This window comes from Pogona vitticeps, chromosome 5, assembly GCF_051106095.1.
Source record: "Pogona vitticeps strain Pit_001003342236 chromosome 5, PviZW2.1, whole genome shotgun sequence".
Classification (NCBI taxonomy): domain Eukaryota; kingdom Metazoa; phylum Chordata; class Lepidosauria; order Squamata; family Agamidae; genus Pogona; species Pogona vitticeps.
This window is the reverse complement of record NC_135787.1, coordinates 147,839,948-147,859,314: the sequence shown is the minus strand read 5'-3', so window position 1 is coordinate 147,859,314 and position 19,367 is coordinate 147,839,948. Positions and strand designations below refer to the sequence as shown.

The following is a 19,367-nucleotide window of genomic DNA, read 5'->3' as shown; positions in this document are numbered from 1 at the left end:
TTTAGTGTTGTGTGGAGAGGCTGTGTTTTGAAGATGAATCACATAGTAGCAGAGATATTTCAGTTCTATAGTAGTTTGTTTCTGTTTGCTGTTCACATACACGTGGGGGGAGTGTATTGCTTTTTTTCCGCGTCCCTTAAAGCAAGAAAAATTCGGATCGCATTGCAGAGGAGTGGCAGGGATTCCCGTGGCATCCTGAAGAGCCAACAAAGGCATGTTGCGTTAAGGCGTCTCTCGTAATTGCATCCGTTTTCTTCTGGCAGAAGTTGAGAGGGCTGGCTTTCCCGTGAGTCAGCCTCTGTGGGAAGCACAGGCCAGAGGGGGCGCCAAGTCTCCATCCTGCGCCGGCCGCTGTCATTTAAAAAGTGCTCTTCCTTCAACCGGGAGCGAGGCGGCGGCGGCGGACTCGGGCTGAGTTTTGAGGAGAGAAAACGGCCAGCTCGCGGAGAGAAGCCCTTTGTTCCTCGGCGCGGAGCTCGCCCGAAAGGAGAGGCACAAGAGGCCTGTGGCGAGAGGCGGGGAAAAGGGCCGGCATGCGCGGAGTTCCCGCCCTCCGTCCCTGAGGCAGGCGGGCGGGCGGGCGAGCGAGACGAAAGGGAGAGCGCGGGGCTTCCCTCGGCCAGCCTCGGAGGCGGTCGCCGCCCGCCCGCGCCCCCGCTTTGGAAACAAAAGCCCGAGCGGGGGCCCCGAGCGGGTGGCAAAGCCGGGCTCCACAGCCGGTGCTCGGGAGCGAGGCAAGCGGGCCGCCCGGCCGGCGCGCAGGGCAGCCACGCAGCTAGCAAGGCTCCTGGCCGGCGGCGGCGGCGGCGAGCAGTCCTTCCCGCGGCGCTTGGGGGAGCGCGCCCGCCTTGCGGGTTGGAGGCTGCCCTCGGCGGGGCTCTTGCGCGCCCTTTGGCCTCCTCCGCCCGGCTGGAACTTTCTTCGCGACGGCGTCAGGAGGATGCTGGAGAGCGGCTGCAAGCCGGTGAAGGAAGGCGTGCTGGAGAAGCGCAGCGACGGCTTGCTGCAGCTGTGGAAGAAGAAGCGCTGCATCCTGACCGAGGAAGGGCTCCTGCTTGTCCCGCCCAAGCAGCAGCAGCAGCAGCAGGAGCCCGTGACGGCGGCGTCGGTCGAGGCGTCGACCACCAGCACCACCGCGGCGGCGGCGGCGGCGGCGTCTTCTTCCCCGAGCGCGGAGCCCCCAGTGGCGTCGTCGGCCAAGATCAAGGAGCTGCCCTTCTCCACCATGAAGACGGTGGACTGCGTGGAGCGGAAGGGCAAGTACGTGTACTTCACGGTGGTGATGTCCGAGGGCAAGGAGATCGACTTTCGGTGCCCGCAGGAGCAGGGCTGGAACGCCGAGATCACGCTCCAGCTGGTGCAGTACAAGAACCGCCAGGCCATCCTGGCCGTCAAGTCCACCCGGCAGAAGCAGCAGCACCTCGTCCAGCAGCACGGGCCCCGCCTCCGCAGCGCCTCCAACTCCGCCTAGCCGGGCCCCGCGTCCAGGTAGCCGCCGCCCCCGCCGCCGCCGCCTCGCCCGCGGGGCCCCCCCGGCCTCTTCCCCGGAGGTGGCTGTGGCCTCGCAGGCGCGCACGCGAGCGGGCAAAGTGTCCCGGAGACCCCGCGCGCAGCCAGCCCCCTTCCGCCCGCAGGCAGCCCTTCGCTTCGGCCTCTGCGTTCGCACGCCGCCTGATTCCTGCAGGGAGTCTGAGGCCGGTTTGGGGGCGGGGGCGGGAGGGAAGAAGTTGGGAAAAGCCGAGGGGGTCTCCTGTCAAAGTTGCAGGTGTCTGCACTGAGTGCGGTGCTCGCCGGCATGTGAATGTGAGAGAGTGAGAGAGACAGTCCCACAGGATGGTGATGCCGGTTTTATGTGTTTACTGGTGGATTGGGACTTTTCCTTTTCCTGTATAGTTAAAAGTAAGGTGAAGCAGGTGTGAATAGGATCATCTGTTAACCTTGTGCGGCCCCACGTTGCTTGTCTAGTAACTAGATTTAACAATTTCTATCAACTCTTCAGGCATTTTCCAACATGACATCTGGTATGTGCTCATGCTTTCAGGTAGTTTGCAGGTGGCTAGACTGAAGTGGGAGAGCACAGTGGTCATTCAGGATGTCTTAGAAACACAGGTGACTTAGCTAGTTGACCTCTTAGACCATGTACACATACTATATTCCCCCCCACCCCAGCCCAATTTCCCAGAAAATAATTGTTTTGACACATCATCAGATCGATAAGTCTATACATGTGCGTGGTTTGCCACAATTTGCATGGTTACAGTACTGTTGCAACAGTGAAAAGTCATAATATTGCTAGCCATATTTGCAGCCATCCAGTTCACAAGTTCTGATGGCCTTTTGGAAAGATGTAGACAAGATAGCAGCTTGTATGTGTAGTACAAGAGATGTGTGAATGGACTGTGGTTTTGTGTTTCGCTGGAACTCAAGCCTAGTTGTGCAGGAGGGATGCCTAAGGTTGCTGCCTCTTTACAAGGATAATTTGCAAGGGATTTCATCTTTTTCCCTCTTGCTTCTGTATTTCAGAGGGCAAGTACTGCATTAGGCTTGTCTGTCATAAAAGTGGAGTGTGCTATGTTATTCAGATTGCTGTCCTGTGTTGTTGTAGATTGAATTCAAGGGATGCTTCTGGAAGCCAGGGGACCCTGTTTCTGTTGATCACAAATCTGGCAAACAACAGGAGCAGAGATACAAGGAAGAGCATCTGTTCAGCACCTGGAATCATCCCAGTAGTGACACCACCCATAATTGCTCTGGAAAAGCATTTCAGCTCCATAGCAGCCTTTGACTACTACTTTTGAAAGGATTATTTGACCTAATGGGGCTCCAAGGACATTTGCTATGTTGTCATTTTATTCTGTCTATTTTAATGTTTATGTTTATTTATTAGTGGGAGGAGGAATTCAGATTGTCTGCAAGATATTTTTGAATGTAGGCAATTTAGAAAAAATAAAGTGAAGAACATGCTAGCATTGGCATATATAGTACTTTTCTTAGTGTGCTATCAATTCGCTCCCAACTTATCACAACCCTATAAATTAGTAACCTCCAAACATCAAGAGGAAGAAATTGAAGAAGGAAGAGGACATTGGCTTGAGAAGAATACAAACTATTCAACTAGTTTTTCATATATTCTTTTACACCAGTTTGCATCTCAAGTGGAAGATGTACCAAACGAATGTCTGAAATATTTCCCAATGTGCTTATAAAGTGTTTGTGTCAACACTTTAATTCATAAGAAGAGCCTCTTGAAAGGTCTAGCTGTTTTCATTTTATTATAATTTGTACAAAGCATATTGTGTTTTATACTCCATGTATACTAAATATTTTGAGGAATGCCACAGTTATGTATTCAGGTTTATGAACAGGCTAAGAAAATCAGACTTGACTATGAAGGAGAACAGATTTACACTGTTAATATAGCATTCTTTTTCAATAGTATTCTGATAGCTGAACCATGCCAAGAACTGTTTATTGCACTTTGTATAAATGTGGGATACTCTTCGTAATGTTTTATTTGTCATTCTGAACTACAGTTGTCACAACCACAATGTCTTAAAACTGTTTAGCCAAATAGTTTACTCATCATTCTTATAACAGGGTTTCATAGATGAGGCTCACTGCAAGTTTTTCCATAGCTCCTTGCTGCAATTGAAACTTCTTCCAGAAACAACTACTTTAAAAAACCACAAAGCACTATAAAGCCTGTAAGAACATGGGGGAATTTCAATTATGGAACAGCTGAGTTTTGTTAGCTTAATAAGAGACATTCTGTTCTTGCTTTATGGGTGTTGTTTACCATCAGTGGGGCACCGCTAAGGCTTCTAGTAAGGCTTCTTTTGAAAAGCAGAACTGTTAATCTATTCATTCTAGTGCAAGGGATCTACTTAATGGTTAACTTGATGAAAGAATACAGGGAGATTTACAAACATATTATAATCTTCGGTCATAACAAAATATGAAATTTCACACCAGTTCTTTTAGGACTAGCTCAAACTAACCTATCTTCTCAGTATTGTATTGAACAAGGCAGCATCAAGCAAAATAGTGGAAATTTAATCATACCACATACCACCTTTATTTTGTACAAGATGATGGGAAAACTTTGATCTCATTTCATATTAGGTTTGGTGGATTCAGACAATGATGTCCACAGAGATGTTAGGAGCTTACATGGGCATACTTGACTATGGTAAAGGCCCATGAATAAAATATCTCATTCTAGTCGCCTGAGAACAAAATTTAGGAAAATTTGGGGATTATTTTCTCACCACAAGGAATAAGTGTCTTAATAGTTTGTAATTTTCAGCCACATCTCCCTAAAGGGCAAGATTTCTTATCCTTATTTTATACTTTTGGTATTGGTACTATATGTATATTGAAGCAGGGTACCATTATTTATTTTTCTTTATCTAGTGTTCATTAAGTTTGCTTCATTTCATACCACCTGTAAGATGTAAAATAATTTTCTACCATAATCACTTAAATCAGCTATCTGGAGTCTGATATCCTCCAGATGTTTTGTACTATAACTGTGTTCATCCTCAGTGACTGTTTTAAAGTGTTATTATAGTCCTAAATATATGCTGGGTACCACATTGGAGGAGACTGACTTAGGATGTTGCTAGGTCTCTGATGCAGAGAAATGTCTGTCTAGGAAACATGAGGCCGGGCCTATACTGTTCAAGACCAGCAGAATTATACATCTGCACTACAGTGCTATATACATTTGATATATGGGTGAACACGTATAAAATTGCACATGAGGCTCCAATCCTAAGCCATGTTTATTGGGAAGTAACATTACAATCCTATCCCTTACTTATTGGGAGTACTTCCCAGGGCTTTCTTTTTGCACTGTCCCATATCAGTGTCCTGTAGGTCTCATAAAAATTAGTACCTTTGCCTCCAAGTACATAATTGCCTTAGTTCTGGCTTTAAATCCCATGTGGGGTTTATAAGCAATGTAACCATTTCAGAATGTGAAACAACATAGATTTAAATAAAGTAAGGCAGAGGATGGCACAATGGAAATTAAGTAATGATAGCTTATGAGGAATGGAGTCCCATCTTAATTAAGCCTAGTATGAAATTATTCATTAACCAAAAAGTTGCAAGGTTCATAGTTAGCATGACCTATCTCTGTGCTGGGCTGGTGCCATGTAAATGAGCCAGTGACATAAGGAAAAGGCCATAATTTAGCAAGGAAATTGTTAAATAACATATGGTTCTTGCATATGTGTCTTTGTTGTTGTTTTCTCCCCTGTGTGATGCTCACCACAATATAGAGACATGTACAGGTAGAGCCATATGCAGTGACTCATTTTCCAGTAGCCTCCCATGTTGGTAAAAAGTGGCTTTACACTGGTGGTGGAAATGAATGGATGAGTGAATGGTGAAAAATAAGAGGTCTTCTGTTTCATATATGTCTCTCACTAAAACATAGGAAGCTGTCTTATGTTGAGTGAGACCATTGGTCCATGTAGCCCAGCAATGTCAACTCTTGATATCAGTAGCTGTTAGGTGTTTCAGACTGGAATCTTTCCTAGCCCTCTCTGAAGATCCTTGTTACTTCCTGGTGGGTCTCTTGTCTAAGTTCTAACTAGATCCAACCCTGCTTAGCTTCCGATATCAATGAGGTCTGTGTATTCAGAGTGGCATTTGCTTGTCAACACTGCAAATGAAAAAATATTTTCCCCCCCCAGAAAAAATGGAAGACAAAACCCTATTGGAATGCAGTGAAAACTGGTCAATGCGTTCCAATAGGGAAATAGCTCATTGTCCAGCAAAGATTGCCCATAGAGAACCGCCAATCAGCTGTTCAAAGTCACTGTAATGCGAAGCTTCCCTCTAGAAGCAGCCATTTTGCGGAGGGAAGCCATTTTGCGGAGGGAAGCTATTTTGCGGAGCTGGAAAAATCGTTAAGCGAACAAACGGTTCACGAAGCAGGCTCCTAATCGACATCAAGCAGATTTCCCCGCAAAAATGCGATCGCAAAATGTCATCGTGAAGCAATTTCAATGTCATGCGGGGAAAGCATATAGTGGGGCACCACTGTACACTCTTGAAGTAACCTCATTCTCTCATCCACCTTTTCTTCCCCCTTCCCTGTTTTTGTTTTGTTAAATTAAGGTTCATGATTTGCAAATACCAGTTTCTGTAATTTAGTTGCAGTGATGTACCAAATGTTTTCTGGTATATTGTGAGCTGAAACAAGTGTTATCAAATATGTGTAAATATGATTCAAATGATTTCAGAGAAATGTGATTTATTTTTCAATATGCATTCCATTTCAAAATAAAGATGTATCTATTGAAATATTTTGATGATACAGGGTGAAAATATGAAGTCTTTGAGGCCCAATGAAGGCATTTTCCTGGACATGAAACTGCTTAATAGACTGCAGTAAATCTCATTCACATCAAAGAAAGATCGTTTTCTATGACTGCTTTCTAGGAGAAGAGCCAGGTACAGGAATATTAATCATTACAGAGAATCTTTTCAAGAAGGCTTTTCAAAGAAACATCCACATTTATTGCATCGGTGATATTATGCTTACATGCCGTTCTTCACCTGTATAGTCTGTTGAGAATAAGCCTTTTTAACCAGAATTTTATTGGGATTTTACTCAAAAGTAAGTGGAATCATATGAGTAGTGGCAGCAAATTGCGGTTAATTAACAATGTGCCAGTCTTGAACCTGGCCATGTGACACCAAGTCCCCTTTTTAACTAGCTGTGATTTGCTACCAGCTCCTGCATTTCCATTTACTCCAGAATAAAATCTCAATAGCAATCCCGTTGCCATTTCTAGGTAGATACATGATTGTACTATATTGGGGTGGACTGTGCACTCTGTTTTTCATGTATCAAAAGAGAGCTTAGTATACGAAGGTTTTCATGCTGCTGATAAGTTGCTTATCTTCTTATCTAGTAATTATAAACATACATAATGTATGTCTAGGCACTGTTCATAAATAAAAAGTGCATGAAAGTACCATGAAAATAATCTTACAAATTTATTATGAACAACACTGAGGTCTGCATTTGTGGCCAACCAGGAATTTGTGATTTACTATCAGTACTAACATCACTCACCTCATCAGTTTACATCCAGAAAGCTGTGTGAATTGGCCAGAGCAGCTGTTGACTTTCACAGGGCTTTTTTATTATTTGAGTCAAACAGTTAAGGGGACTGCAGCCTAAGTGGTTTCAATGTGAGTCAAAAGTACAGCCTAAAGTGAGATTTCTATCCTGTTTACATTCTGGATTTCCGAAGAAACAGAATAGGAACACAACATTTTTATAGCCAGCACTGCAGTCATTCTGCCAAATGCATTTCAGGAACTACTTTCAGAGCTGTTTGAAAGCCATATTTCTGAATTGTCGTTATATGTCTTTGTAACAGTAGTCATTAAGACCATGTATAATAAGAGAGGAAGAGAAAATATCAATTTTAAGTGGAAGCAGCCCTTTCAACTAAAACAAATCAGTGCCACTTTGAAGTACAACAGCTGTGCAGTATTTCCAAGATGATATATTCCAGATGTTAGGTTGCTGGGGCTGGTGGGAACTGCAGACCAATATAATCTGAAGGACTGTTATGTTCCCCCATTCTGGTCAGTCTTAAGGCTTGTACTTAGGTTGGCACTTCCTCTTTCCAGAGGACCAAAGGTGCCCCTCATTCCACCCTTGCTGTAGGGAAAGAGCCGTGCATGCAGTCACATTACTCCAAAGTCCACCATGCTGGGGGAAGTTCCTTGCTTCCCCTTCTAATCAGCCTATGCACATCTACTCAAAAGTAAGGCTAACTGAGTTCAGTGGTTCTTGATCTGAGGTTGGATTGTAACAGGATCAATGCATTAAAGCAGGAGTATGGAAATGAGTAGCTCTTCAGATGTTGCTGGACTACAGTTCCCAGAAGCCAGAAAGCCTGACTGATCCTTATGGGAAAAAAACCCAAACAAGTATTCAAGATGATTCTGTAATTCTGGGATGGGGAACTTGGGGGCCTCCTGATGCTGTTGAATACTGGCAGGCAGACTTGATAAGAAGGGCTGCTGGGAATTGCAGTGTAAACATCTGGAGATTCACTCACATATCCTGCTAGAAAACATGCCTCATTGTGTGAACAGTATATTATTTCAAGGAGATGTCACATCACAAGTAGGCTGGATTGACAAGTTTCCCGTAAGACAAGAAAGGCAAGCCCTGGCTGTAAATATGGTATGTTCGGAAACAAGGCCGCGTCTGTTTGCATGGAGATCTTCTGCACTGTAGCGTCTGGCATGTGTTCAACTGGGTATCCAGACATTTTGACCTCCAGGTTACCCACGGACATTGAATGCCAAAGGAATTGCTTAGTCACATAGCAAGCAGCCACAGCCAACGGGAGGACTAGATCTCGGACTACTGGAAGATTGCATGGCAACTTTGATCTCCTCCCCACCTCTCTTGTTCCTATACCAGCCCCCAATGCATTCAACAATGCCATTTGTATGCCCTGATAACAGTCAGCAGCTGCTGCTGTCTCACAAACACATGACCACTTTTTCCATGAGGAAATATTGTCTCTATTCATATATTCCACTGCCTATCGAATAACCCTGATAGAGGTGACCAAATTGTTTCATTTAGTGCAAATGAGAGATGAGCAAACTAGAGCGAGGGGCCAGACTTCTGCAGATGTGTCAGGGGCTGGCGGCAGCAGCCCATGTGGTTCTGCTGCCTGAGGCAAGAGAAATGTTGCCACTGGCCCCATCGTTCCAACCTCCTGTGTGTCGTCGTCCTGCTGCTGCTGCTGTCCCCTCTCTGTTCTGTTCTTTTCAAAAAGGCCAGCCTGGCCCGACTGAGCATTAGCACTCACAGAAACACAGACAGAGAAGAAGGAGGAGGCAGAGTTCCAAAGAACAGGGATTCCTCTTTAACAACAAGAGAGAGAAAAAGAAGCAGCATCCATGAGAGAGTGGCAAGAGGGAGCTGCTGAAGAAGTCACGGCCATGGGAAGGAGGGAAGGCAGGACAGGACAGGCGGCACGAGGTGAAACAGCCCCATGAGTGAGGATGGAGGCGGTAGCACTAAAGACGAGCCACATGCTGGCCGGGATGGGGCACTGGGTGATGATGAGCCCAGTGGCAGGGACCCTCTTGGTGTGGGAGGGCACAGCTCCCCACTCCTAGCAGGGTGCCACCTGAGACAACCTCCTGATTCTGTTTAGGGCCAGTCCTGGTGCTAAAAACACTGGCACTGATTTATAGGGAAATCTCTGTAGTTCAGTAGGACTTGTTCTCAGGAAAAGGTGTACAGGAGTGCAGTCTCCTGCATACAAATGTTCTCCCAAGTGTACCGAGGTCAGGATGGAACAATGCCTATAGGAATATAGCAGCTGTAAAGGCTTGGTATTTATTACTGCAGTTTTTTTAATAATAAAAAGAAACCACTGTTTGATACTCTCAGAACAGGGCATTGTACAGTATCAATTACTTAAAGATAAATCAACACTTGTGTAAATCCCATTGATTTGATGGGTCTACTCTAACTGGCACTAGCTATTAGTTCTAGGTCAGCTTGTTTGAAAAAAATCAAAGAATGGCCCACCTTCTTCTTTTCAGGAAGAAGCAGCATTTAGGGGGCAGATTTAATCCACGGAGCATGGTAATGAGAACTGAAAATGTAATAATGCTTTTAAAAATTAACAGAGATAGTATATGAAGCTGCCTTACATTAACTCAGATCATGACTCCATCTAGCTCAGTATTGCTTACAAGGCAGTCTCAGCAGCACTGATCAGCAACCTTCCTCTAGGATTTCAGGAAGCATCTTTTGCAGCCTTACCTGGAGATGTCAAGAGACTGGACTTGGGTCTTTTTGCATGCTAAACATGTGCACTATCACTAAACTGAGCCCCTTCTTAAAGGCTGGTTTTATTGTAAGCCATGGCTGATTTTGCGCATAAAGATGACGGCCTGTACTTTTAACAAAGAAAGAAGAAGAAAGGCAGGCAGGCATGTTGGATAGCATAGGAAAATTTCTGAAAAATCTGGGGAAAGCCAACACATACTTTTTTTTTTAAAAAAAGTGCCTAAATAGTACAATTCATGTGGTCAATGTTGCAGGACTGAGCCCCCTATTTACCTAAGTCAAGCACAGCTGATCTTGAAGAAGTTACTTTTTTGGATTGCAACTCACAGCCAAAAAATAACTGCTATGTACATTTCATGCTGATTCTCTATCTATCTTTTAAACGCAAAGAATCATAGGATGTGTATAGGAGGAACATTCACCATTTCCATCTGTATTCATCAGCAAACCATCTGAGAAGCAGTTGTACAGATGCTACCTTAGGCTAATGTGATAACCACTCCTTTCTTGCTACCCAAGGTCATTTATCATATTTAACGTGGTTCCCTAAAAAGCTCTTGTTAGATGTGGCGCAGAACTGTGATAGGAAGCGAAAAGCAAACAAGAAGTTGTTCACTTGCAGTTAAGGAATGTAAAAAGTCCCTTGAGTACACAATGACCTTTAAGAAACGCCAGAAGAGTGGTAAGACATATGTTTTCATTTAAAATAACTGTGTACTTTGCTCTTTTTCTTGTGAAATTACTCACAAAACTGAAACAATTGTTTGAAAGTCTTATCACCATCAAAATACATTTAAATGGCATATTCCTGTGAACATTTAAACTGGTTTCTCTGCAGAAACAAAAGACGTGGATTATATTGTAATGATATAGGCCTAAATCTAATTGGGAGTCCCAAGTGGAGCAGAACTAGTGAAATAAAGTGGACTTGCTTGAGTGTAAGGCTTACTATTCAGCAGTTGATTCAGTAGATCTAACTGGGACAAGCTATTAGATTTAAGCCATAATAATTATGGAACAATGAGCATGTGGATTAGAATGATATTGGAAGTTATTTTAAAACATATTGAGTTTTTATTACTTGTTTATATTGCATATATTTTTGCCTGGGATGGTCTGACATATGTTAGTTGTGTTAGTTGCCAACTAACACTTGACCTTCACTTGTGACATCTTGATCATCTCAGAAGACAGTGATCAAAGCTTCTAACCACATGCTGTAGATGCCTAAAACATCTCTTTACGTCACAGAGGGAACCCTTTAAGGGCATCACATTTTCATACATCCCCCATGCCTTCCACATCAGTCAAACCATGGGTGTGATCTCTAGAGCCACCTTACCTTTGGTGGATGACAATGCAACAGGCAGCTGCACTGACACATCCGCTCCAGGATCACCTATGGGGGGTGGATGACCAGAAGATCTGGGAGGGAACCTACCCTGAAAGTCCCTGGGACAAGGAGCCTTCCAGAATCATTGAGGCTCCAGGAGTTCAGGTTAGGGTGGAGCAGAGAGGATGCAGTAGTCAGAAGAATTTGAAAAGGGGGGAGGCCACAAAGATATAAAAAGGGAAGGGAATGAGCAAAAAGGAGAGCAGGAGATTGGGGATGGAAGAAACTAGTGGCAATGGACAATTGGGCCAGAGGCAGGGGAAGACAAAGAAGGATTGAAGCCCTGGAGTAGCCACAAGTGGATCTACTTGAAGAGAACCTACAAACCTCTTGTTTCATTTGGCCAAGAAGTCCCATAGCCTATGGGAGACACAACCAGCCTCGTATTGACCCAGCCCTGGTGACCCCAATTTTGAGGCGACTGTGGAGGTGGAAAAGGTGCATCCAATGCCTAAAAACCAAGATGCTGGCCATTCAAGAGATGTTAACATCTTTCCCTCCCACATGGTTGTGATCAGCAGGAGGGGCACTATTAGAACATCTCACTCTTTTTGGACATTCAGGAATGATGAAATAATCCCCCATCCCCACCCCAGCTTGGGGCCTGTGAATGGGACTGGATGAAGACTTAGGATATAGTCTTCTCGTTCAAGGGAATGAGAAGGACAATTGAGCTAGCTTGCTCCACCAGGTAAAATTAAGCACTGCCTCTTTGCCAAGGCTGAACCATACTTCGTCTGCCAATCTAATTGGTTTCTCTTTTGTGGAATAAATGTAAGGGGGGGGTGAGTACTATCTTGTCCTTTTGTCTTGGACAGAAAAATGTCCTGAGCCAGTACTGGGTATGAGCGAATGAGGGGGAAAGGAGCACATATGTGTAGTGCTGTCTATTTTGGCCCTGCCTGCCCTAACTACTGCAAACCCCAGCAGCTTGTGCAGCCCCCAATGATTCCTCAGCCACCAATGCAGCCCTCCTTCTCCTAAAGGCTGCTTAACCCTGATTTAGAATGTGATAAAGATGCTCCCTCATGCCCCATGTTCTTGAACACCACAATGATGTCATGCAAGGCTCTTGGCACACTTAACAGTGGGAGTTGTAGCAGTTATTATTGGATTGTGAGGAAGGTTCAGTTAAACTGAGAAGCAGCACACTGAGTCTAATGAATGTGAGAAACACTGATATAGGTATGATCTTGAAAACTGAATTAATACAATTCTCTTTAGGTCATTGCCATAAAAGGACCAGGTTCAATGAGCCTTACTGCCATTATCCTTGGGGATGGGAAATCAGCAGAGAGGTGAACTTGAATTTTGTGTTCTGTACTCCTAAAAGATAGTAATTCCATTAGTAAGTAGGGTTAAGACCCCAAAATTAATAATCCAAACCTTGCTGCATGTCGTTTCTGTGAGGGGGGGGAAACACACTTTTCAGTGACAATTACACTTTATGACTTTCAAAAATATTTGTTTCTCAGTTCTTGGAGGTGATTAGGATAATGAGGGGGGGGACCTGGTTATTCTCTTTCACGGCTGCAAACATTGTTTTCTCAATGATATTCATTAAGATATACTGTAGTCTCCTTGAAGTTGTAGCTGTCTTCTTTATTTCTCTTCACACACCCATCTCATTCTCTCTCAGCACTCCTCTCTCCAGCAACTATAAATAAAGGGGACCCAGAAGCAAGCTAGTTTTCAAGAGAACAATAATTTGCCCATGGCTTTCTCAAGACCTCTTCCTTTTATACTGCAGGTGCCGTCCTAACTTCACTTTAATCACGTGTTTATGCAGGAAAGTTTTCAAGAGAGTTTTACTGTAGTCTCTGTGTACTGCTTACTTAATTTACAGAAATAGTCCTAACTGAGTGGTCTGTTACAGTGTATTTCATGATGCATATAGTCACTGGAAAAGTGGTACTAAGATATTTAGATGGTAGTAAAGCAGGCGTTTGTACAAACACTTTAAGCAAAGAAGCCTAATATTTCTTTGCTACTAACTATTCACATTGTAAACTCTGCCCTGCATGTAAATAAATCTCTCCCTTTAGGGTGTATGCCTGTGTGTATCTATATACCTACATTCACAATAACAACACTATCTTTTTTTTGCCACTTGCAAACTTTGTATGACAACGTGGCTTAGCTGTTTCTGTAATACAGAAAGCTGAACTCACAGCTGGCAGTTCCTGGGATATAGAATAAAATCTGGAATACAGAAATTTTCTGTGGCAGTGAATCTAAGTGTCAGAAAAAACATTCCCTTAACAAATGTGCTTATTGCTATACATGTACATTTTGCAGGTGGATGGAGGAAAAGAGAACCTGAATAATCCATGATTCTAGGGCACTTTCAGAGCAAATAGGTCAAATGTATTTCAGCATGAACTCATGTTCTAATGCAGAAAAAAAAATCTCCCAGGACTGGAGCTTACAGGACCTTTGCATCCCTCTCACTCAGCTGCAATTAACACAAGTTGAAATTTTTGGCTGCACTCCTAAAAACACATACTTTGGAGCAGTTTCCCTGTGATCAGAGTGATGTGTTCACTGTAAATAATGTCAAGAGTTCAGGCTATTATTATCTAGAGGGGCTTTGACCAAGCATTAGAGAAAGTGATCTAGCAGACCCAGGAAAACACTGGATTTGCTATTGATATCTTTACTCCCACTGTTTTACATTTGTTCTGCTTGATTGGCTTTGTGGTACCCTTAAGACACACTGGATATGACTCCCATCATCCCCAGTCAGCATACTTTCCATGCTTTTAGAAAGAAGGTAGTTGTAATCCAGCATATGTGCAAGGCACCAGGTTGAAGAAGACTGGAGCAAGATTCCATCACTGATTTCAGTGGAATTCAATCTGATATTGAATATGAAACTTGGTATGAGCTTTCCATTGCTCTGGTGTAGCTTTTTGTCCTAAAAAGTCCTAGAAATAAATAAATATCGAATTAATCAGATTGCATTTGTTTTCTTTGTGGCCCATCACACAGAAGGTTCCTATGCATTCTAAACACATGATCAGGCAGTTTTGGGGGCTTATAATCCTGAATCTATCTCACTTACATTTGCTGAGCCCACGTAACTACTGCACCAACATCTGCAACCAATACTGTATATATGTCTCTTTTTTTAACCTGATGAAATTGGGAGAAGTGGGGAGGGGAGGTTTTGCATTAGTTACCTATACCTTATACAGTACCATGTTTACATATGCAACGCAAGGGAGCCAGGCACAGGCCTATCTTATGCTCATTTTACTCATTTGGTTCATTTTGCGCAATTGCATACCTGACAAAATATGTCCTCCCTGAACCAGCTTCTTCTCTTGTTTTCTACCTCCTGACAAGTCCTCATGCAGCTGTAACGTTGTTTTCCATTTCCACAAGAGTAACCTTTAATTTATTCCGAATGTCACTCCACGTCCATTACTTTAGTAGCTAATGTTCTGTTACTGCTATTCAACATATCTCACCACATGAAGCTAAAGATTCCACACAATTTAAGGCTACGGTTCATGAGGCAAATGTTAAAATGTTTCTCCGTCTCCTTGTTCTTGTCCTTCTTTTCTTTCCTTTTTCTTGTTCCTTTCCTCCCAGAGGCTGGCACCATGTGACTTTGGATCTAGTAATAAACAATTATGTTACAATATATTTCATACCTATATTGCTTTTCCTTTCCTTTCCTTTTTTTGACCATGAATGATATGCTAGAACAATCTGTACTTTTCATTTCTCCATATATATAGAGTGGTCTTAACCGACCAGATAGGCGGGATATAAATTAAATAAATAAATAAATAAATAAATAAATAAATAAATAAATAAATAAATAAATATGAATATTCTAGCTTTTTGCATATTACATATTTTATATAATTGCTTAGTCTTTATTTATTGCCTTTGGTATTTCTTCATTCATCCAAGAAATGCTGGTGTTATGTTGTTATGCACCATTTGGGTGCTTTCAACCTATGGCAACCTTATGAATTAATGATCTTCAAAAAGTTCTGTCCTTGACAGCCCTGTTCACGTCTTGCAAACTAAAAGCTATGTCTTCCATTACTGGGTTAATCCATCTCACATTTGATTTTCAACTTTTCCTATCAACTTCAGCTTTTTGTAGCATTATTGTCTTTTCTAGTAATTCCTGTGTTCTTGTTCTCACAATACATCCAAAATACTATAGCTGTACCAGTTATTTTAGGTTCCAGTGAGAGTTCAGGCTTGATGTGAACTCTCTTATATATGTTTTGATGATCAATGGCATCTGTAAACCTCTCCTCCAACACTAAATTTCAAATGAACAGATCTCCCCTGCAGCATATTTATTGTCCAGCTTTCACATCTCTACACAATAATAAAATTTAGAAATACCATAGTGTGAGTGATCTTTGCCTCAATCTCCATCCACATATCTTTACACTTGAAATATCTCTTCTAGTTCCTGCCTTTCCTAGTCTCAGTCTTTTGATTTCTTGGCTGCAGTCTCCACTTGGCTTGTTGACTGAAATAAGGTATAGAAAATATTTAGAAATGTTGATTTCTTCATTGTCCACATAGAAGTTATGTAATACTTCTATAATCGTGTCTTTGGGCTCATCTTTAGTCCAATTTTGGCACTCTCTTCTTTAACCTTCCTCAGTAGTTGCCTCAATGTTTGGCTATTTTCTGCCAGTAATATGGTGTCATCTATACCGAAATTATTGATTCTGCCATTTTTACCCCTCTTCTTTTTAAAAAAAGTATTTTACCTGAATCTAATCCAGCTTTCTGTTTAAAGGAACATTTTCACATCTTAAATGCTTTAACTGATTTTATAGTTGCCTGTATTCAAGTCAAAATGAGTTAATGTCAAAATAGTGACCCTGAATTTGAAACCGGAAGCTACAGTACATCAGAGACCTAAACAAAAACATGTAATATGGGCTGAGATTGGACTGCAGCTGAAGGGGGCAAGCATTTGTGCTTGGTGGGCTTTCCATGGCCAGCAAACCCTTTGGCCTCCAGGGAGTCCTGGTAGCCTCTCATCTTGTGCACAATTTGTCACAGTGGCAGCACAAGGACAGTGGGGTGTGTGTGTGCAGCAGAGCTCTACAAAGCATCCATCTACATACAGACAGTGAAATGTCTTAGGCTTACTCTGGTTGTTGTTAAACGTTTGGTCCTGAGATTTATGCTTAGCAACCTTTTGGACTCATTATGCTCCAGAATATGTTTGATTCTTCTCTGGGAAGCCACAGAGAAAAAAGAGAGGTAACTTAGTTGCTCAGAAATATAATGATTTATAAACTTAGCAGTACATAATGTATTCTTGCTTGAGAATATAGACAATTGTAAAATTTTTAAAAGAAAATAACTTGTTGGGATATTTATTTGCAGAATGAATTAAAAATTCTGTTCAGCTTATTTTCTTTTTAAAAAATCAATGTTATAGTTCTGATACATGCCCTGTGTGTATGCACACTCTTCTGTTCTAAGCCAATGCAGAATTGCAAATAAATGCCCACTTACAGTTCACCCTTTTATTTTGGCTTTTATAAATAATTGTCCATTTCCAGTTCATCCTTTTGTTTTTCCCCTCTACACCCGTTCCCTTGTATGCCTTTTATTATTATGTATTTTGAAATTGGTTCAAGGTTTTTTTTTCATCCATGTGAGCAAACTGCTTAAGGAATACAATACGTACTTGTCTGAAAAGCAAAATAAAATGAAACAAAGCAAGAAACCATTAAAGACTTAAAGAGAAAACATGGCCTGTCTATTCACTACTGCATACTGGATCTGCAAATATTGGGCTTTGACGCAGAGCTAGTAGTTTTACTTTGCCATTCCTTCTTCAGTAATAGATCAGAGGATGAATCTCGGAAATGAAATTGAATAGCATAGCTTGGCTGTTAGCTGCCTGGGACATTCCTGCCTGTTTAATGATGTATTTTCAATTGCAGTTTTAATGGGGACCCTTAAAAATCCACCCGTACTGTGTTAAACTACAGATACAAGGGAAACTGAGATTTGGGGATTTCAGCAATCCCTATAATCAAATCAAATCTATTTGCAGACCTTTGGGTGTAAAAGCCTAGCAGAAATCAAACTGATTATAACCCCTTTATTCATTGGTGGAGTTCCAGCTTCTAACCTAAATGCATCAGCTAATCACCAGGGCTGATCATTAATTCCGCTAGTGAATCCTTCAACACACTTATCCTTGTCTAATACACAGTTGTCACTGTTCACAGAATCCAGGATTTTAAGGCCCTCAAAGGACACACTATTTACATCTAAAGCCTTCCCCTGCCCCCATTGCATAATTAGCTGCGGACTCGGAAGCTGTCAGTCACACATAAAGCATATTGGAGGCAGCAAAGGCACACATGATAATTGTCAGAATGACTGCTAAACTTCTTGCCTTTTGTGGCGTATTCGCAATCGCACTGGTTCACCTAGATACCTGGTGAGGGAGCTCTGGCTCTTGTTTGTAATGGCAGCATAATAGGAAGATGGGGCCGTAGGGCCGTAGGATGAGCAAGAAAGAAGCATGAGGGACATAATCTACAGCTTTGCAATTAGAAGTGGGGCTTCTTTGACAAGTCAAGGATGCTTGTTTATGCTACCACAAGGATGAGACTGATATTATTTTGGTGACTAGTCATCAGGAGCTAAACAACAGGCCTCATTTGAAAACTGATTTTGCGGCCACAGCAGCGTTGATGGAATGCATCTCCAGAGGGGTAAAATTTTATCACCATCTCATTCAGAAATGGTGGTGTCTTGTAAAGTCCAGCCCTCAGAAAATGTATCATTAGGCTGAGAATAGGTCAAAGCTACAGAAACATAATGTATGTCTTTTTAAAACCTATGACCCATTTTTCCTCCAGTGAGCCCAAGGTGGCACATGCCTCACAATAAGAACAATTTTGCAACATAAATCAGGTGGAGAGGGAATAATCTAGAAGCAGTGGTTCCCAGCCTTGGGTAACCCAGATATTCTTAGATTGCAGCTTCCAGAAGGTTTTTATCACCGGCTGTGCTGGCCAGGGTTTCGGAGTAGCAGTGCAAGAACATGTGGGTTACTGAAGTTTGGGAACCACTGATCTAGAAGGATTTATGGCTCTGTGGGAACTTCATCCTGGTTGCCTCAAGTACAAATCCGGCAATCTTAACTATGGTGTGATTAATAATCCGTTCTCTTTTTGCTCCTTGTCCCTTTGCCAGTTCTTTCCTATGGCAGATAATCTGGTAAGCATTGGTGTCACCTCACCTAAAGTGTGGACAGTAAAGGATAATCTGTAACCCGGTCTTCCTTCCTTCCTTCCTTCCTTCCTTCCTTCCTTCCTTCCTTCCTTCCTTCCTTCCTTCCTTCCTTCCTTCCTTCCTTCCTTCCTTCCTTCCTTCCTTCCTTCCTTCCTTCCTTCCTTCCTTCCTTCCTTCCTTCCTTCCTTCCTTCCAGAGGCGTGTATTCATTGCTATTTTCTAGTGGTACAAAAAATATATGCCACTTATACTGGTGGCAGTGTGGAAAGAGTTATTGGAAGAGTTTTCATTCATAAAAGCATGTTTTTGATTTGCTCCTAAATGGGCTTCCTTTTGAACTTTGTTTAACATGAAAGGAATCTGGCCAACAGAAATGATATGAATCTGTTTCATAGAACTTCTTCCAATGTCATCCATTTCTTTTCCTCTGTATGACTCACCTTGCCTTCCTTCAAGATAAATATTTATAAAAAGCTGTGCTTTCTATTGCAGTTAGTTTTATAAAATCAGACTGATTACATTAACAAAACATATGTAAGACTTTATGTTTACCTTTATAATTTGTTACCTGTTTTGTTTTTCTAACTATATGATCTGTATACTAGCAGCAAATGTTTTATCCTCCCATATGTGCTTTTGGTTTGCTTTTGGAGAGTGGGGGCAAAGGTGAGGAGTTATGAATAATTTCTTCCTCCATCTCCAGAGGATGGTTTACAGAGTGAGTCACCAAGAAGCAGTTCATAACAGCTATCTTTTTGAAGGCAAGTCACAGCCATAAGGCCTAGACAGCATAAACAAAGATGGCTTTTAATCCTCTAGACATCTTGCACTGTAGGCTATTATGCAAGAGAGTGGAGGCGGCGGGCC

General features: G+C 42.4%; 1 protein-coding gene across 1 annotated transcript; it reads left to right on the top strand.

The window, feature by feature from the left end:
* The first annotated feature begins 421 nt into the window (after positions 1 to 421).
* On the top strand, positions 422 to 2,966 carry PHLDA1 (pleckstrin homology like domain family A member 1). Its single transcript, XM_073000359.2, has 2 exons — positions 422 to 1,488; positions 2,606 to 2,966. Exon 1 carries the CDS (start codon positions 941 to 943, stop codon positions 1,469 to 1,471), a length of 531 nt encoding a protein of 176 aa, XP_072856460.2. The 5' UTR covers positions 422 to 940; the 3' UTR covers positions 1,472 to 1,488; positions 2,606 to 2,966.
* The last annotated feature ends 16,401 nt before the right edge of the window (positions 2,967 to 19,367 follow it).

Excerpts from the sequence above, each read along its gene's own strand:
- PHLDA1 (XM_073000359.2), top strand. The coding sequence starts at position 941 with ATGCTGGAGAGCGGCTGCAAGCCGGTGAAGGAAGGCGTGCTGGAGAAG.